Raw genomic sequence first — 21,927 nt, 5'->3', positions numbered from 1 at the left:
CCGGGCGAATCTTAAACCTCGCGAGAATAAGTGCAGGTCGAACGGGACTTCCGGCTTCCGGGGCGGGCAGGAGCTAGGGGCGGGGACTTCCGGCCGGCGCTGAGGTTTGTTGATCCGTTGCCAAGGCGCTAGCTTACGACAAGCGTTTGGGCCCGCCCCCCTTTCTTGTTGCCTGGCAACGCAGACCGCCACCACTGCCGAGCGAACTGCAGAGGCAGCGGTGCCGTAGACGGAACAGCTTTTGGGATCCGAAGAAGCACAGTTCACGCTTGCTAAGACAAGTCAAAAGTCACTGCAGGGTTATGCCCTGCAGGGCAAGAGGCAGGTGGGAGCTCGGCTTTAGCCTGACAGGCCAGAAGGCTCAGACTATAGCAGAGCGGGGAATTGGAAGGACCCTGGGGAGCGGGGAGCCAAAGGCTGTACGGGAAGGAGGGGCCCGCGGGAGGATTCGGTGTTAGGTGGGCTCAGATCTTCTATGGGTCGGGGTTAGAGGCGGAGTGGGGTGGGGTTAGAGGGGGGATGGAGTGTGAAGGGGGATGGGGTGTGAAGGGTTAAGAGAGTACTCTGGAGCCACAGGGAAAGGGCGGGGAAAGCTATGGCCAGAGATACTGCCCCTATCCCCTGCTTCCCTCCTTTTCCTCCAAGCAGAGTTTAGAGACGGACGCTGTAGCCCAAGAACAGTCTTGGACCTGAGCCACTTGTTGGCTATTTGAACCCAGACCCCACCTAGGAGCTTCAAAATTGGGACTCCTTACTGAGAAAGGTATTTTGTGTGAACTCTTAGGAGTCAGGGTCCCTAAACCAGCGTTCTCCACCTTTATCCTTCGCTTCTCCCCGCTTCATCTATCTCTCGCTTCCTGCCTCACCTCCATACCATTCCCTCCTCTCCATCCCCCAATGCCCCAAATCCGTTGCTTCCCCCGTTCCTCTTTTGTCTCTGTTCTCTGTCCTCCACACCCATCAACCGCCCCGTTGCCCCCCTTTTTCCTTCTCTACCCCTTCACTCTGTCCCTTTCCCCTCTCTGTTCCCAATCCCTCCCCTCATCCCCATATCACCTTATACCATCTCATTACTAAGGCCATGGCCTTAGCAGTCCAAGAAGCTTAAAATGTCTGCTGAATCTTCCCTTTCAGTGACCTTATATTGTGGTGACAAATGGAATGAACAGGCTGGGGTTGGTGCTTAGACTTAGACATGAAAAGGGTCTGGTGGTTGCCATAGCCATTCCTGTAACTATTTTTAAAATGATGTCTGGAGGCTGAAAAGAGTCTTAAAGTCTCAGGACAAGTCCAGGAAAGTGAGAAAGTTTGATTGATGGAATCTTGTAGAGAAGAGCCATATGTGAAGTTCAACTGGGAGAAACAGTCACAATCAGGCTGAGGAGTAAAATGGCCAAAGGGCAGCAATCTGATGGGAACTATTGTTTCATTTTAAAAGATGAGATGGAGCTTGGGGTGAAGAATCAAACTGAATCACTACCTCTCATACTACATACAAAATACAATTCCAAATGGATTAAAAACTTAAATGAGAAAGGCAAACTTTAGAATTTTAGAAGGATATACAGGAGAATATCTTTATGACCTCAAGGGATTTATTAAATAATAAAAACTATTATCAAATAATAATAAAGTGAAAAGACCAGACACAAATTGAAGATGTTTGCCACATATAAACCAAGAAATGGCTAGTGTGTAGAATGCATACGGAACTCCTAAAATAAGAAAAACAACCTGACTTTTTTTTTTAAAGATATGAATGGGCACTTCACAGGAGAGTAAACAAAAATGGTCAAAACACACATGAAAAGATGTACAACTTCATTAGCAATATGGAAAACTCCAATTAAAATCGGTAATTATAATTTAATACCCACAAATTGGCAAAAATAAAAAAGTTTGCAATAAGAAGTGTTGGTGAAGATGTGGAGTGCCTGGAATCTTTATACACTATAGTAAAGGCATAAACTGGTACCGTCTCCTTGGAAAACAAGTTAGCATTATCTTGTAAAGTTAAATACGCTTTAAGTGTTATGATCCAGCACTTCCACTCCTAGGTATAGGCTAGAGAAACTTTCCTACCTGTATACATGTCTCTTTTAATCTACAGGCTCCTCCTCCCTCTTTTTCTCTTGCAATTAAAAAAAATAAACTGAGTTTGTGCCACAGAGTCCTAGTCTCTGTTGAACCCACTTCAGTCAGGCTTTCGGCCCCACAACTCCACCAAAAATGTTCTTGTCAGTCATCAGCAATCCTCATGTTAGTAAATCAGTTCTCAGTCCTCCTCTTAACCTATCGTCAGTTGCTTACTCCCTCTTCCCAAAAGCACTTTCTTCACTTGGCTTCTCTGACTCTCCTGGTTTTTCTCCCACCTCTCCGGCCACTCCTCAGCCTCCAGTGCTAGCTCCTCCTCTCCTTGTCTCCCCCTGGGACATTGTTATCCATCTACATGCACTCCCTTAGAGATCTCTTATAGCCTTATAGCTTTAAATACCTTTGTATCAGTCAGGATTGGCTAAATGATGCTAAGGTTATAAACATCCCCCAAATCTCTGCAGCTTATAAAAACAAAAACTTGTTTCTCACTCCTCCTTGTCCATTGTGGGTTGGCTGCATCTCTGCTCTGTGTCATGATTCCAGGACCTAAGCTGAAGGAGCAGCCCTTACCTGGGACATCGCCAGTCTCATAGCAGAGAGTAAAAAGTGGCTATCACCTGACAGCTCTTAGTTCTGCTTAGGAATGGCACATGTCAATTCTCACACTGGACAGAGCAAAGCAGATGTCATGGCTAACCTTGAGGGCAATGAGATAAGGATGTATAATCCTCCCATAGACAGGAGCAGCAAATCTTTTTGAACAATAATAAAGTGCATCAAACCATTTGTATGTGATCAATGGATATCTAATAGACCTCTCAAACTCAACAGTCCAAAGCTGATCTCTTGACCCTCCCCCGATCCCATACATCCCATCTGCCCCCACAGACTCTTGATAATAAGTCCATCTCTCTGATTGCTGATGCCCAAATCCTTGAAGTTATTCTTTTTTTTTTTAAGAAATTTTATTGGGGAACAGTGTGTTTTTCCAGGACCCATCAGCTCCAAGTCAAGTAGTGGTCTTTAATCTAGTTGTGGAGGGCGCAGCTCCTTGGCCCATGTGGGAATCGAACCGGCAACCCTGGTGTTATGGGCCTGCGCTCTAACCACCTGAGCTAACTGGACACCCCCTTGAAGTTATTCTTGATACTGCGCTCACACCACACATCCAATCCATCAGGAAGTCCTGTCGGCTCTGCCTTCGGAATCTAACCACTTCTCACCACCTCTGCTGTTACCAACCTGGTGTGAGTCACCATCATCTCTTGCCTGGACAACTGCTATACCCTCCTGTCTGGTCTCCCTGCTTCTAGCCTTGCCTCTCCTGCCTCCAGTCTATTCTTAACACAGCAGCCAGAGTGATCCTTCAGAAATCAAAGGCAGAACACATCACTCCCACCGCTCAAAACCCTCCAATGGCTGCCCATTTCTCTGAGTAAAAGCCACAGCCCTTACAGTGGTATGCAAAGTCCTACATGTGCTGGCCCCTCTGTTATCTCTCTAATGTCATTTCCTACCTACCTCCTTCACTCACACACTTGCCACCCACTGTTCCCTTGAATGTGTGCCCCTCATGTCCACCTTAAGGCCTTAGCACTTGCTGTTCCCTCTGCTTGGAGTGCTTTTCTCCTAGATATCTGCATAGGTGACTCCCTCACCTTCAAGTATTCACTCAAATATTACCTTCTCAGTTATGCCTCCCTTGACTTCGATATTTAAAATTGCATCCCCTCCCCCATTTCCTTGGCACTTTCAGTTCCCCTTATCCCATTCTATATTTTTTCCCATAGCACTTATCATCATCTTATAAACTATTTAATGTACTCTTTATTGTATATCTTCCCCCACTAGAAAGTAACCTCCACAAGGACTCAGATTTTTATCACTTACACTCCTTGATGTCTCCCAGAGCTTAATGGAGTGTCTGACAGAAAGAACTCCACAAATACAAGGTATGATCAAACAATACGGTGAATGTTTAAATTTAAAAGATTTATTACAGTAAAAGACACATTGCCATTAATCTCCCTCAAAATACACCCCCTTGCTTCGAACACACTTATCCCATCATTCTTGCCACTTTCTGAACCAGTTCTGGAAGTCCTCTTTCGGGAGTGTCTAGTTGCACTGTCGTGGCTGCCTCGATGTCCTGAATCGATTCAAAACATTTTCCTTTCATGGTCATTTTCACTTTGGGGAAGAGCCAGAAGTTGCATGGTGCCAGATCCAGTAAGTAAGGTGGATGAGAACACACCGGAATGTTTCTTTTTGACAGAAATTGCCATACCAGTAGCGATACCGTATTTCCCCATGTATAAGACACTCCCATGTATAAGATGCACCTTAATTTGGGGGCCTGAAATTTGAAAAAAAAATATATTACATTAAGTTATTGAACTCAAGTTTTATTCATCATAAAATTCATACAACTCCTAATAGTTAACTACAATATTGCCACAGGGATATGAAAGACATTTTGAGGAATATAATTAATAATGTTGTAAATATTTTGTAGCGTGTCAGATGGTCACATGTCTTGCTAGGGAGACCGCATCATGGAGGGGGTAGAGGCTTGATCACTGCACTGTACAACTGAAGCTGATGTTGTATAATATTGTATGTCAACTCTAAGTGAATATATATATATATATATGTATATATATAGTCATGGGATGTGGAGTATAGTGTGGGAGTGGAGTCAATGGAATTGTAATAGACATGTATGATATTGGGGGGGGAAGTGGGGCAGCAGATTGGGGGAGAGGGGTTGTCACTTCGAGGGGTAAAAAGTATAACTATTACACTGTGTTGTATAGCTGAAACATGCTAAAACATGTATTTCACAATAAAAAAGAAAAAAGAAAAAAAAGAATTAAAAAGCAAAACAAAAAAAAAATCATACAACTCTTCATCACTGTCAAAAGTCTACAACCACTGTATATGATGCACCCAGTTTTTAGACCCCACATTTTTCGGAAAAAAAGGTGCATCTTATACATGGGGAAATACGGTATATGACAGGGAGCATTGTCAAGATGGAGGATGAAGTAGAGACACTCACGAAAGAGGACTTCCAGAACTGCTTCAGAAAGTGGCAAGAATGATGGGATAAGTGTGTTCAAAGCAAGGGGGAGTATTTTGAGGGAGATTAATGGCAATGTGTCTTTTACTGTAATAATTTTTTTTAATTTAAACATTCACCGTATTGTTTGATCACACCTTGTATATTCTAATATTTCACAGTTACAAAATGGTTTAAAAAAAAAAGACTGGAACTAGCTATAAGAGGAGTTGAGGAATGGTATTTCAAACAAAAGAACTGCAGTGTATAAAGGCCGAGGTGGGAACAGTTGTTTTATTGGAGGACTTGATGGGAAGCCAGTGTGCCTGGAGCACTGTAAGCAAGGGAGCCAGCCACATGAGATGAACTCGAAAGATGTGCAGGGACCGGATCTTGAAAGCCCACGGTTAGGACTTTGGATCTGATTCTAAGGGCAGTGGAAGCCAGTAGAGGGTTTTAAGAGGGTGAGAGACATGATCAGATTTATGTTTGCAAAAGTGTCTTTGGCTGGCTCACATGCCAAAAGTGGACTTCCCACAACATGAAGGAACACAAGCAAATTCTAAGCCCTCTAGCCTTTCATTTGACTATAGAGTAAGTAATACAAATAAAGGGAGAATGGTGGCACCAGTTACTGAAATGGGAAAAAACTGAATAAAGTATAATGTGAAAGGGAGAGTGCTGTGAGTTTGAGGCTTGGTAAGGTGAACAGGGATCAGATCATGGAGACCCTTACACATCTAGCAGAGGGGGTAGGCTTTATCTTGGAAACACTGGGGAGCCATTTAAACGTTTTAAGCTGAGGGGCACCATGGTCAGATTTGCTTTTAGAAGGATCACTCTGGTAGCCAGTGTAGAGGAAAAAATAAAGAGGGGAACACGGGGCAGGGGCGGGTGCTGATGCTTCTGAGAATATTGTCTGGCACCAGATTGTGAGGCCTGAATTAGGGTGGTGACAGCAGAGCTGGATGACACAAATATGAAATATATCAGGAAGTAAAATTAGTAGGAATCAATAACTCGTGAGAGACTGTGGGGACAAAGGAATGGGAATAGGAGTGTAGCGCTGGTGGGCCATCCCACCTCCCCCTTGTTTCAGATGTTTAAGCTGAACCTGCCCCCAGATCCTAAGGAGGCAGCAGCCATTGAAGCTAGACGAAATCGAGAAAAGGAGCGACTGAGCCGAATCTTCAATGTGCGGGATCGAGTCTTAGGGGTAAGTGGGCAGTGGGAACTTTCTTGGAACCAAGAGCCACCTCACTCTTGCACCTGGAGAGGAACATAGCAGTGCCTGGTACAGCACCTCCCTGATTCGGGTAGGCCCTAGGGCTGGAAAAGGAGAGGGGGAGAAGGCACTCACCCCCAGTGGTGGGAAGGGTCTGGGAAGGAGGCTGGGGCTTCAGGGGAAGAGGAGTTGATGACAGCTGACTCTTTAGCCAAGTGGCCTGGTTCTCGAGAGACAAGGAACATGGAGCCAAAAGAAGTATAAAGGATATTTGGTATTGCGTATGCCTACACTCTCTCTGGAAGGCTACCTAAGAAACTGTTAACCGGGCTGAGGAACCGAAGAGGGAGGGACACTGACCTTTCACTAAACTATATACCCTTTGCACTATTTTGAAATATTTTAAATGAATTATAATCAAAGAAAATATTGATAGTTTAAGAAAAATAGATTGCACGGTATAGAGGCTTGACTGCTTGCACTGTACACCTGAAGCTGATGTTGAATAATATTGTATGTCAACTATAATTGAATATATATATATATATAGTCACGGGATGTGGAGTACAGTGTGGGAGTGGAGTCAAAGGAATTGTAATAGATATGTATAATATGGGGGGGAGTGGGGTGGTGGATTGGGGGAGGGGGATTGTCACTCTGTGAGGGGTAAAAAGTATAACTACTGCACTGTTTTATACACCTGAAACTAATTTCGAAAAATTGGTATATATATATATATATATATATATATATATATATATATATATATATATATATATATATATATATAAATAGATTGCTGGGTGGTTGCATAGTGGGAGGATGCAGCATGGTATTCCGGAAAATACCCCATACCTGTGCTCAAGGGCCAGGTCTGCTGTTTATTAGATGTGTGGCTTTGGCTAAATCACCTGTCTTCTCTGAGCTCCAAGCTCCTCCTTGGTAAAATGAAGCTAACGGAAGTGTTGAGGTGAGTATTAACACATGGTGGTGGCTCTGGAAACCAGAGCAGAGTACCTGACAGAAGTGAGTTGTTGGCTGAGGGATGAGTGGTGTGATTGAGATCCAGTTGGCAAGCATTTCCTAGGGCTTTGTCTGTGCCAAGCACTGGGTTGCACAGTAGGGAGACAAAGCTAAGGCCTAGCCTCTGCCCTTAATGGGCTCACAGTCTGGTGGAGGAGATCATCGATAGAGGCAAACTTCAATATATTGTGGACGGTGGGTCCTAGATCCTGTGGGATTAGCACCTGCCAGAGGACTCAGGAAAGCGAAGCCTGAGCTGGCCTTGAGGGATGAAAGTTATTTGGGTAAAGGGGAGAAAAGAGTATTCCAAGTGGAGGGAGCAGCTGGAGCAAAGGCTGTCCGTCCAAAACACCTAAGATGTTGGGAGAACTATAAGCACAGAGCTCCTGGGAGTGGGGCAGGGGAGGAGGGTATGGAGATGAGGCTGGAGAACAAGGCAGAGGCTAGACCATCGAGGGGCTTACAAACCACACTGAGATGGTGGAACGTTATCCAGTAGGTACTGGGGATCTACAGGGTGATTTTGAAGCAGGTAAATGCTGAACAGATTGTGTTAAGAGCAGTCAAGGCCTGCTGCTGCTCACCTCCATCCCCCAATTTAGCTCATTTCTTTGCGACCAGGTTGATGTGGCAGCCCTGAATAACCAGGTGGAAGAGAAGAAGCTTTGGAAGGCAGCAGAGCAGAACAGGGAAGCAGCTTACGGTAAAAGCATAAGGCCAGAGGCCAGCCAAGGAGGATAGTGTAAGGGCCTGAGTGGGCTGAGGTAAGGCAGTTCTGCCTCAGAGGCGGGCCTAAGGCCCGGAGTGTGGTGGGACAAACCAGATAGGCCTCAGGAGCACAGGCCGTGCTGAGTGGGCTCTGTCCCTCCTGGGGGGCCTTCTTCATGTCCCTGCCTACCACCCCAAGGTACCAGCCAGGTGCAATATGGTGTGGTAGCCCAGATGCTAGAGAAAGAAGAGGCAGAACGGACACGTCGCCTGGCCAAAAAAGTCCAAGAGTTTCGGGAGCAGAAGCAGCAGCAGCAGCTCAAAAACAAGAATGAATTTGACCTTTGGAATCCAGACCAACTCTGGAAGCAGTTTCCAACCCATGCCGGTGATTATGGTCCCTGCTACTGGCCAGCCAGCCTGCCATACTTCTCTGTTGACGACGCGTACAGGGCCGCGTACCTGAGAATGCAGCAGGAGCAGTTCATGTACAACCTGGAGAAACAGAGGCTAGAGCAAGAGCAAGCCAAGGCTTATAAGCAGTATATAGGTAAACCGCTGGGGCCCCCAGGCAGGGAGTTGTCCTGAGTGGGGTACAGCATGCAGGAGACCACAACTGTAGGGGGAGGTCCGATTACTCATAGGACTTCTGCTGAGAGACTGAGCAGACCCCAGCCTCCCTCCCTGGCTTCCTTCAGTCACTGACACTGTAGCCATTGGTCCTCTATCAGCCCGGCATTCCATTACCACAGTGACGACAGACCTAATAGCTCTGCCACTTACCCAGCATGTTTGGACAAATGCATTTTCCTCTCTGTGCTTCAGTTTCCTCATCTTTAATACGGGGATGATAATCCAAACCACATAGAGCTTGTATGAGAATGAAATGAGATTCTGTATGTGAAGCACAGCATCAGTGCTCAATAACCAGCAGCTACTATTACTAGGACATTATCTGTGGCCACATCCTCCATTAGAGTAAGCCCTTCAAGGGCAAGGATCATCTCATATCTACCCACACTGCTCACCTTTCAAACCGCCCCTATTATAGAACTCTGTTCTGTTGTACCACTTATCATAGATGTAACTAACTCTGCAAGTATTTATGGACTGTCAGTCTTCATCCCCAAAATGTCAGCTCACTAAAGATGAATGACATCTCTCATTTCCACCCCTGTATCCCAGTGGCCTAGTACATTGCCTGCCACAGTGTGAGGAGCTCAGTAAATCACTGTTGAATGAACAGTTGAAGACCAAAGTAAACAAGACAGGTGCCCTGCCCTCCAGAAGCCCACAGAACTATGCCTTCCACAAAATCAGCTTAGAATAAGAGGAAAACATACATGCAGAAGTCATTCATCAGCAAACATTTCTGCTTTAACACTGCTAGTTACTCTGACAGGTACTGTCATAGAAGTGCATATAGGACATGGAGGGAACATGGAGTGGTCACTTCTTACAAGGAAAAGAGAGGCAGGGTAGGAGGGTGGCACAGGTCAGCTATCAGGAACCAGTTTTGAAAAATTGGGTACAATTTTGCCAGGATGAGGAGAGGGAACAAGAAAAGGCCCTTCTAGGCAGACGGGGTAGCAAGAGGAACAGCACCAGGGCTATGAATGGTCTAAGGGTTTAGGATACACAAACAGTTTACTGTCAGCACAGCCCAAGGTTGAGAGCTTGGAGGAAGAGAAAACAGGCAAGAACCTTTTCCACCAAACTAAGGAATTGTGTAGGCAGTGGGTAACCACTTAAGAGTTTTAAGCAGAGTGAAAAGACCATTTCAATATTCAGCAAATATTAAGCTACCTACTTTGTGCCCTACACAGTGAACAAAACAGAAAAATCCTTGCTGGCATGGAGTTCACACTCTAATGGGGACAGACAGATAATAAACAGGATAAAATAGTGAAATATTTAAGGTGGTTGAGATAATTGCTAGGGAGAAAAATAAAGCACAAAAGGGGATATGGGGACTTTGGGAGGAGGGCACACAGTTGCAATTTTAAATAAGAAAAATCTCACTGACACAACATTTAAATACAGATCTGAAGATGAGGAAGTGAGCAGTGCAGCTATCTGAGGCAAGGGCTGTCCAGATAGAGGAAATAGCTAGTGCAAAAGCCCTGAGGCAGGAGAAAGGGTGTCTGGAATATCTGAGGAATAGCAGTGGGGCCAGAGGAGCTGCAGTAAAGTGAGTGAGGGGAAGAATGGTAGGAAGTGACATCAGAGAGGTGAGCGGGGCCAGATCAGGTAGGCCTTATGGGCCATGGCGAGGACTTGAATTTTTACTAAGTGAGGTAGGAGCCACCGGAGGGTTTTGAGCATTGGAGTCACATGATTTGTTTTAGACAAATAACTCTGTCAGCCACTGTCGAGGTTGGATTAGAGGGGGAAGGCTAGAGGCAAGGAGATCAGGTAGAAGACTAGTGCAGCCAAGGGGAGGTGGCTTACAGGAAGCTGTGTAGCTATATGATCCTGAAGTTCCAGGGCCAGTCTGGGCTACAGGGAGAGATCTGGGGGCCATGGCAGTGGGGAGGGGGTGTGCGAATGAGCAGAATGCTAAGCCTAGAGCCTGGGGAAAAGGTGAGCAAATGATGCAAGACAAAGACCAAAGCTGTCTCGTTAACCACTACAACCCCGGTGACTTACACAGGGCCTGGTACATAGTAGATGCTCAATGAATGTATCTTGAGTAAATGAATGAGTACAGGAAAAGGAGCCCATAATAAAGACTGAGAAGGAATCAGTGAGGTAGGACAAAGATGCATAAAATAATAATCATAATCATAATAATAGCGAACCTTTATTGAGCACGTACTGTGTACCACATACTATGCTTTCTCCCATGTATGTAACTCATTTAATCATCACAACAGCCCTATGAGGCAAATACAAGTATTATCCCTACTTTCAGCAGAGGAAACTGAAGAACAGGGATGTTAAATAACTTGCACAAACTCATATAGCTAGTGGGTGATGGAAGCCGGAAGTGAACTCAGGCAGGCTGGCAGCAGAGCCTGTGCTCTTGACCACTACTCCTTACTTTCCTTCTCGGTCTCCATGAGAAAGTGGGGACTCGGAGGCCCAGAGGGGAGTTTCAGAGAGGGAGTCATTAAGAATGCCAAATGCCCTGGAGCAGCCCAGACAGGAACAGAGCCCTGTGTACTGGATTTGTCAGAGCAGTTGCAGCGGCACCCTGGGGCCAGCTGCCCGATGGCAGCAGGCAGGCGTATGAGAAGGCAGAGCGGGGGACAGCGCTATGCTGAGTGACAGTCAGTGTAGTGTGATGGAAGGAGCATGGGCTGATTCCTCCAGATCCCTGGGTTCAATCCCAACCTGCTACTTGCCAGCTGTGTAACCTTGGGTATTTTACTTCACCTCTCAGCTCTGTGTTCCCATCTGAAAAAACGGGGGCTGAGCCTTTCCTCTCCAGGTTGCTGTGAAGAGTGAAATGAAGCCGCAGGCCCCTATTGTCTCTTCTCCCCACCCCCAGCCCTCCAGCCTCTGAAGTCCCCGTCCTTATGCCTCTTCAAAGCCAAGCCTTCTGCCTGTGCTCTGGGCCCCATTCTCCATGCCCTGCCCCCCAGTGTCCTCTCCCCTGTGTTCTCAGGACTTCCCCTTCCATTGGCTCCTTCTGTGCAGGCTGCAAACACGCTTACGGCTGACCCATCTTAAAGGAACAAAAGCCTCCCTCCACCCTGTGATTCCTAGATCCTGGGAGCGAGCTGTTTTCCTTCACAACCATACTTTTTTGAAATATCTGCTTCCACTTGCTGTCTTTTCTTCCTAACTTTTCAGTCACACCTCAACCCCCTGGGATCTCATTTCTCCCCACACTACTTCACCCTCGCTACTCACTAAAATCACCAATGCCCTTGGTGTTATCAGGTCTAAGAGGCTCTGTTTACTCTTCTCCTTGACTGGACCTTGCTTGCTACACTTGACTCTGGTTATTTCTTCCTTCTTCAACCTACCTCTCTACTCCGTGACTTCTGTGACAGCACATTCTGCTTGTAGCTCTCTGACCACCCTTCTCTGTCTGCCCATTGTGAGCTCCTCTTCCTTCTACTCCTTCCTTCTTGAGATTTTTGTCCCTAGCACACTGCTCCCCCTATGCTGCATACTTACCTCAGGTGCCCTCAGCCCTCATTCTGGTTTCAGCTACCATGTCACCACCTCTGTGTTGCCTCTCTACCTGCAGAATCAAATATCCAGATGCCTGCTGACCACCTCCAACCCAGCTTCCTAAACAGAATTTATCAGTGTCCCCTAACTTGCTCTTCATTCTGTATCTTCTACTTCCAGTGGTAGCCACACCATGCATCCGGTTAACTAAGCCAGGACCCAGGGAAGCATCCCTGAATCTTCTCTCTCCCCTACTCCCTCATTCGATCCATCAAGTACGGCTAATGTAACCTCCTACATATTGCCCCTCCATCCTTTCCATCACTGGCCTAGTTTGAGCCCTCCCCACTGGCCTGCTGCAATAGCCTCCAAGATGGCTTCCCTACCTCCATTGTCTCCCACCAGAAGGAGCTTTCTAAAATGCAAACCTGTGTCATCCCCTTGCTTAAAATCTTCCCATGTTCCCCACCACCCTCACGTGAAGTTTCTGGCCTTAGTCTGACCCCTGCAAAGCTCTCTAGCCACTTGCATTTTATGCTTCATAGTAGGTGCTCAAATGAATTCATTGAGCACCTACTATGTGACAGGCTCTGACCTAGGTGCTAATGCATGGTAGTGAATAAAACAGACAAAAACCCTGCTCTCACAAAGGTTACCTTTTAGGGACGAGAGAGAGGGGCAATAGACAAAACAATTTAAAATGTGGAGTATATTGGATGGTGACAAATGCTAGGGAGAAAAATCAGGGAAAGGGGATAAATGTTGGAGGCAGGCAAGGTTGCAATTTTAGGTAGGAGAGAGAAAGCCTCACTAAAATGGTAACAACTGAGCAAACATCTGAGGGAAGCAAGTGAGATAAGCCAAGAATAACCTCTATTGAAACTCCCTGAAGCAGGAGTATCTGGCATGTTCTAGAAACAGCAAAGTCAGTATAGCTGGTTTATAAGTGTCAACACCTTTGCTCATGTTGCACCTGGAATGCTCTTTGCTCTTTCTGCCTATATGCAACATGTATGTCAAGGATCACCTCCTCCTGGAAGCCTTCCTCTCACCCACCATGCAAAGCTCTCATAGCTCTCATAATGAATACCCTGTACACATCTCATTGACCTTACCACATTGTAGTTTGATGACGTATGTTTGCTCTGTCCTCCTCACTAGACAGGGAGTTCTCTGAGGAACATGATCTATTTCTGTGGTTTCCCCAGAACCCAACACATGGCCCTTAGACTGTCAGGCTCAGAGAAATGAAATGATTTCCCCAAAGTCACGCAGCTCAGAAGCAACAGAGCTGCATTGGGACCCAGCTCTAATGGAGGCCTCTTTCAGTTAGGCACTTGAGAAATCTGTTACTGCCACTTTGGCTATCCCCAGTCCCACAGAGTAACTCCTTCCCCATCCCTACAATTAGGACATCACCCCCATTCCCAAACATACATACACACATATCCACAAAGCTTGTTGAACAAAATGGCTGAATGAGTGAACCGGGAAAGCAGGCTAGTATGGTGCCCTTGTCATATTTCTCTGTGTAGATAAGCTCAATGATGAGCTGCGCCTATCCATGGACACTTGGGCCATCCAGAATTCCAGGTGGGAGGATGCCTGTCGCACAGCCATGATGTCTGCCATGGCCAACACCAACAAAGCCAAGGTATGGCCTGAGTCATCCAGTGCTCTGGGCTCTCCCCAACCCCCTGAACAAAGTTCTGGGGCACCTTAGCCACATCTCTCCCCTCACAACCCTTCTTGAATCAACACCAGCCAATCTCAGCTACCCGAGGACTTGCCCCTTTACCTTCTGCCCTCGTAGGGCAGAAGGTGCCATTCCCTACCTCCAGAGTCAGGATGACTTGAGAATAGAACATTGTCCTCCCTTCCCCAGCCTCCCAGACTTCCAGAGGGCAGGGAAGTTTCCTGCCCCATCCCCCCTCCACCTTAGGGCATTCAAGGGCCACGCAACATCTCTGTTCCTTCTCTCCCTGAGTTGGAGGAGAAGAAGGCCATGTCTCCTCCTCCCCTGCGAGTGAGAGTTCCCTGAGGTTGGCTTTATATTTAGGGGCCCCACCAGGCAGCTGAGCTGGCTGAGCAAAAGCGCCATGAGCATCAGCCCAAACAGGAGGCCAACTTCGTGAAGATCCAGAACCAGAGCATGAATGACATGCTGACTGAGAAACCCAACGTCGCCCGAAACCCTGTGAATCCCCACCGGGTCCTGGCCTGCTGCTGGAAAGGCGTGACTTCAAAGCAGCAAGCTGCCATTACGCGAGCCCAGGAAATGCAATGTAATGAAAAAAAGGCACAGCACCAGGCCCAACAAGCACAGGATGCCGAATGGGGAAGCCAGACCACGTGCCTGGCCCAAGCAGCCATGGAGCTAGAAGAGCAGGAGAGGCTACTGTGTGCTGAATTTCGGAGGGGGCTGGGCTCCTTCAATGTACTGCTGGCTTCAGAGCACAATTCCCAGTGAGTTCTGGGGGTGGCAGCAGGGATGAATGCCAAGGGAGGCAGGGAGGAATGGGGAGGGTCAGGGAGAGAGGGAAAGCCCATCAGCTGAGGCTGCTGAACTTCTTTCACAGGGAGAGATACCTGAATTCAATAATCTACAACAATCAACCTATATCCAGATATCGCTAACAGTTCAACACCAGCAGCCGCTGAGCTCAGGATGGTTCTCTCTCCCTTCCCCATCAAGCTCACAGAGGCTGAATCAGGAAAATGCTGCAGACCCCCTCCCCCAATCCATTCCCCAGTGGGAGAGAGCTGAGCCAGTACCCCTACCTTTGACCCTAGGTAATAAAGGTATCCACTAAAATCAAGGCCACGTGTTGTAATAGGACACAAAAGGTTTGAGGTATTTACTGCCTTTCCCACGCCACCCCTGGGATCTGAGCATCCAGCCCTGTCAGTCTCCACCCTTTCACCTTTCTTCCCAATGCCAGTTCCCCCAGAACACAGCACTACCCACTCCCTGTGAGAAACAGAGACTTTATTAGGCACAGAGGGTGACTGGTAGGCAGTTACAAAATGGCTACTGGGCATCCTCCCAAGCTGGAGTACAGTATGCCAGAGGAAGGAAGGGTGGAGGAGTATGTGTTTTCTCGGCCTTCTCCCTTCAAGGCTGCATGCGGATAGCCCCATCCAGCCGGATGACCTCTCCATTGATGAATGGATTCTCAATGATGGCCTGTACCAGATGAGCATACTCAGCAGGGTCGCCCAGTCGTCTGGGGAAGGGCACCTGGCTGGCCAGGAAGTTGCGCACTTTATCTGGGAGGCTGGTCAGCAGCGGGGTGCCAAATAGGCCTAGACAAGACAGCCAGAGTCAGAGGCCTGCCCTTGCTTTCATGTTTACCTGGTCCTGCCACCTGAGCCCTACTTGTGGTGCTTCCCTAAGCCTGGAGATAGAAGGCTGCTGCTGCTTAGGAGGTAGATCCTTTCCCTTCACAGTTGCCCATGGATCCTACCCAATCCCAGGTGTGGCAGGGAGGGGATATGTCTACCTGGAGCAATGGTCATCACCCGGATGCCCATGGGAGCCAGATCCCGAGCAATGGGCAGTGTCATGCCCACTATGCCCCCCTTGGAAGCAGAGTATGCAGCTTGTCCAACCTAGAGAAGGAGTGGAGGTCATAGGTGGGAGAGCCCCAACAAGTCACTGAGGAGACACAAGCCTTGGCCCTGCCCACACACCTGGCCCTCAAAGGCAGCCACGCTGGCAGTGTTGATGATGACCCCACGTTGGCCTCCCTGGTCTGGTTCATTCTGGCTCATCTCACCAGCCACAAGACGGATCACATTGAAGGTGCCTAGGAGATTCACCTGGAGGACCGGTAGAGACATGGTTAGGACCTGAGGCAGAGGCAGCTTTTTTCCCCTAAAAGCTTTGAGGGGCACCCACAGCCAGCGACCTCTTACTCCTACCCCTGGAGAATCTCTAAGGCCTTACATGGAGAACTCGCTGGAAGTCCTCCAAGGTATGAGCCTGGTTCCTTTTTGAGTTGTATGTCTTGATGGCAATTGCAATGCCTGCACAATTGACTGCAACATCCACACGGCCAAACTTTTCTTTTGCTAGACTCAGGGCTGTTTGCACGTCCTTCTCTGAGGTCACCTTCGAAGGGAAAAGTGGAGAAGGTATTCATCTCCCAGCACACACACACAGCACTAAATCTATGCGACCGGAGGGCAGAATTATGTAATCAAGGGAGAGGCCAAGGGAAAACGAGAGTGGGGTAAAGCTGAAAATGTTAGGTACTACAGAGCAGTGTTTCAAAACATTTTTCAAATCTATACCTTCTTTTCCTCAATTCACATACCCATAGAGATTCTCAATTGCTGTGGGTCAGAGCACTGTTTTGAGAATTATTGATATAAAGGTAGACTAGTTTTGTACCCCTACCTGCTAAGATGATTTTATCAAGCTTTACTGTCTGTACTTTGTTTCATGAAAAGCTTTTTGACTTCGTAAATATAAAACTACAGGGCACCACATGCACTGCTAAACTACACATACCGCCTCCAGAAGATTCTGACGTGTCCAATCCCCATCCCCACTGTTGTGAAGGGAAAAGAAGTTGGGTCCACTGCTCACATAAACAGCACCCTATGGGAGGGGGCCCCACGGATTCCCAGGCCAGCGTCCCCGACTTCATGCACACCCTGGAAGAGGTGAGGTGACCCCACTTACGTCAGCTGGGGTGAAGGCGCAGCTCTTCCCTAACTTCTTGGCCTGGGCCTCCCCATCCGAGGTGGGCAGGTCCAGAAGCACAACACTGGCCCCCTGCCTCACCAGTCGCTCTGCTGTGGCAAGGCCTAAGCCCGAGCCTCCGCCAGTTATTACGGCGACCAGGTCCTGTGAAAGAACGGTCAAAGGCTACAGCGCTGTGCAGCCACTTTCATCTGCCTGTTCTCCAAGCATCTGCGAGAGAGGCTCCCGGTCACCCTTGAGGTGATACCTAGGTGTGCTTCCTCTCCTTACCAATGCGGTCGCTAGGTTTCTCATCCCCGGACAGCCATCCAGTCACCCTCCACACACGTGAAGTGCAGAGTTGACCTTCACCTCCCGAGCCCCACCACCGCAATACCAGGCCTGGATATGCGTGGCCCTTTCTCCCAACACCGATCTCTTCCCTCTAGGTCCACTGCTGCGCCGTCGCAGCCAGTGCAGCAGGGCAAGCCGCAGGGGCGAGGGCCGGTATACCTTCACGGTCCTACACACCGCAGCCATCTTACGCAGTCCTCTGCAAAGGCAGGGCTGCTGATGCACGCTGATTGGCCGAGGCAAAGCCGCGTGGTGGGCGGGCTCGGCGAAGGGGGGCGGTGCTCCGCGCGTGAGCAGCGCGGGTGCGGGCAGCCTGGGTTCCCTGCCGAGAGGGCTAGGCAGCGGCTAAGTGCTCTGAGAGAGTTGTTTCAGCTGCCGAAGAACCTAAGAGCGGCAGCACAATAGCACCACATCCTCCGTCCGACTCTCTAGCTGTCTCGGGGGCAGGAGGCTAGCTCCGTGGGGGTGGGGGTGGGGGTAGAGACAGGAGATTGAGAGAGTGTTCCTCTCCTCAGAAAAAGCCTTTATTCAAGTATAAACATGTCTGAGAGACACTTATATGCTGGGCTTTGTGCGGGACACTGGAGATATCCAGAGGAATAATAAAGGGTTCATGCTTTCCAGGAGGGCACAGTTCAGTTGGAAAAGAGATTACAGCACAGACACAGACAGAAGAGGACAGAGAAACAGATTCTGGGACACAGACATTGATATCCAAAGATGGAGATTCTGAGAGCCATATAGATAGAAATATGTTGAGGAAGAGAGTGAGAGGAACAGATGCCAGGCCAGATCACAGAGATATGGATGTGGAGAAGCTAGGAGGCAGACATTTGGAGAAAGAGCTGCTGAAAAACACAAGCCGGGAGAGGCATACACAGAAAAGCAAAAACATCTTTTATCCTTTCAACCTTTGTTCAACTTTACAACTTTACAACCAAAAGTGCAACCGTTGCTACTATCCTCTGTGTCTAATGTCTTTAAACCCAAAAGCACAGATCACGCATTGCAAATTGGACCTCAACCAGAGGCTGTCATTTAAGACTCAGGTCTTTGGTCATCCAAGAACACCTTTCAACCAGCACCCCAATTAGAATCTTGAGCCCACCTAATCTACCTAATCTGACTTCCTTCTATACTTCTCCACAAACCAAGGTCTTCAGGCCATAAATCTTACTCTACATTTTCACCCCCATTCGGCTTTCTGTCTCTGTTTCCTCTATCTGAAGCATCTCCCCATGTGCTTTCTCACTCAGGAAGACTTCCCTCTGGGCCTCCTGATTGTTGAAAACTACCACACACATGGCCACTACACCATGTTCATTGAAGGGTTTAGTACTAGATTCACAACCTTTCTAACTACATGAAGTCCTTCCAGCAATTTATAGCCCTCCTCACGGGGCCCAATATGCTCCAGCCACAATGGCCTCTTTGTGTTCATCTTTGCATTAGCTGTTCCCTCTGCTTGGAATGCTCTTCCCCTGATCTTTGCATAACATCTATCTATCTATCTATCTATCTATCTATCTATCTATCTATTATTCAGAACTAATCTTAAATGTCACCTCCCCTTCCTGACCACTCAAGCTGTAGCCATCTAGTTACTATCCCATTGTGTTGGAGGAGGTCATCAAGAGAATGTGACCACCAGTTTACCCGCCAGCTGGACCCAAGCAATCAATGCCTCCTCACACCCGACTCTGCTTAGAATGTATGCTCTGCCCACCATTCCACAGCTAGAGCTCTTTTAAGGAAGGACACAGCCTTGAGAGAGTAAGGTGGTGCTGAGACCATCTGGATAGTATATGTGACTGAACCCATTCAAGGCCTCTATATAAACTTTTAAAATTCTGATGGGCGAATGTGGATATGGGCTCGTCTTGTGGCCACCCAAGACAAGCCTCATATGTAAGTTCTCTTGCTTATTAAACCTGCCACCTACCAATCTGGAATGGTCTGCCTCTTTTTTCCATCTCTCCTTGCCCTCTGCGCATGGGAGCAAGTTTGCAAACCAACACATTGCATATCTGAATTCTCTGCAAAGCACTTACAGGTCCATAGTCTTTTTTTCCAACCTTAGGGCCAGATTTGTTTCGGAATTCAGAATTTTTTCAAGTTTAGAAAGGAAGACATATACTCAATATTACATAACTCTATATACTGCATGTACTCTACGTTACATAACTACTGGGGAAAAATCTTGAGCATCACTTATAATTAAACATTAATATTTCTAGAGTGAAAAGTATGAAAATTCACACTAAGTGTGAATCAAGATTATAAATAGCCTCACACTACCTCAGGTCAGGTTTGGTCGCCTAATGAGTTTGGGCTCCAAAGTATGAAAAAACAACCTTATGCCTTTCAGCAATTTTGGCATTATGGAATTGTGCTTAAAGGCTTTTGAGCGTTATCTAATCTGGCCTGCTTGTGTGGGTGTTTGTGCAGTTCTTCCCCTGTTAGAAAGTAAGCCAATGGCAGCAGAATCTTGCCATGCTGGTTCACCTCTTGGCTACCCAATGCCAAGAACACTGCCTAGCATGTACTAGACAATACAAATGAATGAATGAATGAATCAATCAGTCAATCAATCAACAAACCAATCAATCTTGGGAGAATTTGCAGGCTCAGCTTCATGATTCCTTCATCTACTCAACTTAGGGGACCTTCACCTCCTCTCTACTTTAGCCACCTCCATCTAGGCCACATTATTTAACCTTGTCATGGCCTGGAATGACTCCCCCGTTCTCCCCAGCATCTACTCACCACCATCTCTCACTCTGACCATGTTCTCCCTGTCATCCTGGGTCTCCTCACCTCTATCATTACTTTTATCTCCTTGAACCCTGTTGTTCTGTGAGCCTTTCCATTTTCATCCTGCCTAGTGGCCTCTTCTTACTTTTCTTTTGTCCAGAGTAGACCCTCTCTTATTCCTCCTCTCTCTTTACCCATTCTTGCCATACCCTCAACCCATTTGCCCCTTGGCAGTCTACCAATTCAAGTCCTTGACAATTCAGCAAAGACTCTGAAGCCAGAAGGTCTGGGTTTAAATCTCAGCTTCATCATTTACTAGCTGAATGATCTTGGGCGAGGTACTTAACTGTTGTGCCTCAGTTTTCTCTTCTGTAAAATGGGTATAATCAAAGCACCTACCTTCTAGGGTTGTTAGGAATAAATGAGTTAACCACTACATAAGAAAAAGAGGTACTTTGAACAGTTACCTGGCTTTTAGCAAGAGCTATGTAAAGGGTAGCTACTGTTACTCTTTGGAGCAGTGCCTCTTAGCATTTTTTATGCTATGGACACCTCTGGCAGTCTGGCGAAGTCTAAAGAACCCTTTCCCAGACTAATGCATGCATAAGATAAATAGGACTACAAAAGAAATACAATTACCAAAATAAAAAGAAACAAAACTGTTATGTAGTAATATATGTGCTTCTTTATCAATACATCAAATACCAAGTCCTATCAACAGGTCTAGTGACTACCATGATTTCAAAAGAGTGATGTTATTTGAGAGATCTGCAACAAACATGATAAGCTATGAAAATCTGATTTCCATTGGTGACAAAGCCACAGGTACTGATAATACTACTGTAGTTTGTTGCCCACAACCCCTAGAAGGACATGCTACATTTCTGTTAGTGATACTGAAAATAAAGATGCAATCCTCCTCCCCATTCCAAGTCCATGGGTTCCTTAAATTCTCACTGCACACTCCAAAGGGGCTGTGGACCCTGGGTTAAGAATGCCTGTGTTTAGAGCAAACAGAGGCTCTTAAGCGAATGCTTCTTCTTTTGTCACCTCCAACATTCTTTCTAGCCAGCCACACTATCCTTTCCTTGGGTCTCAGAGAAGAGAGGTCCTGTTTAGGGCTTGCCCTTCCCAATGAGCCCCTCCCACTTCCTTGGGGATTTGTGTCTTTGAGCATCCCTTTCTCTTTATTGTTCACACTTCTGTCTCAGAATCATTAGAAAATAGGGAACTGATCAACCGAGCTTAACTTTTGCATGCAATGGCTATTCATCAGTTTAGGTGTATGAGGGCCAGAGGTGAGCAAGGGGCATGCCAGGGACACCAGAACCAGCAAACATCCAGCAGTCCCCAACACTCACAATCCCCAGGCCTACCAGGAGATGAGAGAACAACAAAGGTGGTCTTCACTCCTGGAAGATAAAAAAAACACAACAAGATAACCCATTTAACCTTTCTGGGTGTTTGCAGTTACCCCTGCAAAGACAGAGCTCTGGCTGGCTCACAGGTGACGTTGGCAACTATTGATTGCATAAAGGACCTCAAATGATGAGTATTAAGAGCATCCAAATGCGTGCCTGTAATTTCCGAGTGAGTTGGGGCACAATTCATAGTAATGGTTTAAACTCTGAAGCAGTGTATAGGACATGAGAATGACCGGCGAGCCTCTGAGAGGTGTGCTGAGGACACAAGCTAGTTGAGTGTTTACCATTTGAATTAATGGGCCTGACATCTGAATGAGCCTGTGTGATGACTTTCGCATTGCCCAAATCAGTGGCTTGTTCAGCCTTTGTGTAATCAGAACTTCCTGGCTGCATTTGACATGGTTGATGACTTCCTCCTCCTAGAAATCCCCCTTGGCTTCCATGACACCTCACTCTCCTGGTTCCT

The 21,927-nt window shown here is 47.2% G+C and overlaps 2 protein-coding genes across 3 annotated transcripts; one reads left to right on the top strand and one right to left on the bottom strand.

Annotated features, from left to right (window-relative positions):
* Positions 1–148: 148 nt before the first annotated feature.
* RIBC1 (RIB43A domain with coiled-coils 1) lies at positions 149–15,053 on the top strand. Its single transcript, XM_019668156.1, has 8 exons — positions 149–325; positions 649–763; positions 6,258–6,374; positions 8,028–8,109; positions 8,314–8,664; positions 13,775–13,893; positions 14,299–14,705; positions 14,819–15,053. Exons 3-8 carry the CDS (start codon positions 6,258–6,260, stop codon positions 14,874–14,876), a joined length of 1,134 nt encoding a protein of 377 aa, XP_019523701.1. The 5' UTR covers positions 149–325; positions 649–763; the 3' UTR covers positions 14,877–15,053.
* Positions 15,054–15,211: 158 nt separating this feature from the next.
* HSD17B10 (hydroxysteroid 17-beta dehydrogenase 10) lies at positions 15,212–17,551 on the bottom strand. Of its 2 annotated transcripts, none has more exons than XM_019668157.1 (6): positions 17,443–17,551; positions 16,930–17,094; positions 16,189–16,353; positions 15,933–16,061; positions 15,743–15,851; positions 15,212–15,545 (listed from the first exon to the last, which is right to left on the bottom strand). In XM_019668157.1, exons 1-6 carry the CDS (start codon positions 17,467–17,469, stop codon positions 15,355–15,357), a joined length of 786 nt encoding a protein of 261 aa, XP_019523702.1. In that variant the 5' UTR covers positions 17,470–17,551; the 3' UTR covers positions 15,212–15,354. The 2 variants fall into 2 exon arrangements, with proteins under 2 accessions (XP_019523702.1, XP_019523704.1); XM_019668159.1 differs by lacking the exon at positions 17,443–17,551 and adding an exon at positions 17,221–17,414.
* Positions 17,552–21,927: the final 4,376 nt, after the last annotated feature.

The sequence above is a fragment of the Hipposideros armiger genome, unplaced genomic scaffold (genome assembly GCF_001890085.2).
Source record: "Hipposideros armiger isolate ML-2016 unplaced genomic scaffold, ASM189008v1 scaffold_518, whole genome shotgun sequence".
NCBI classification, from domain to species: domain Eukaryota; kingdom Metazoa; phylum Chordata; class Mammalia; order Chiroptera; family Hipposideridae; genus Hipposideros; species Hipposideros armiger.
The sequence above is the reverse complement of the archived record's forward strand: the minus strand, read 5'-3'. Positions and strand labels throughout refer to the sequence as shown.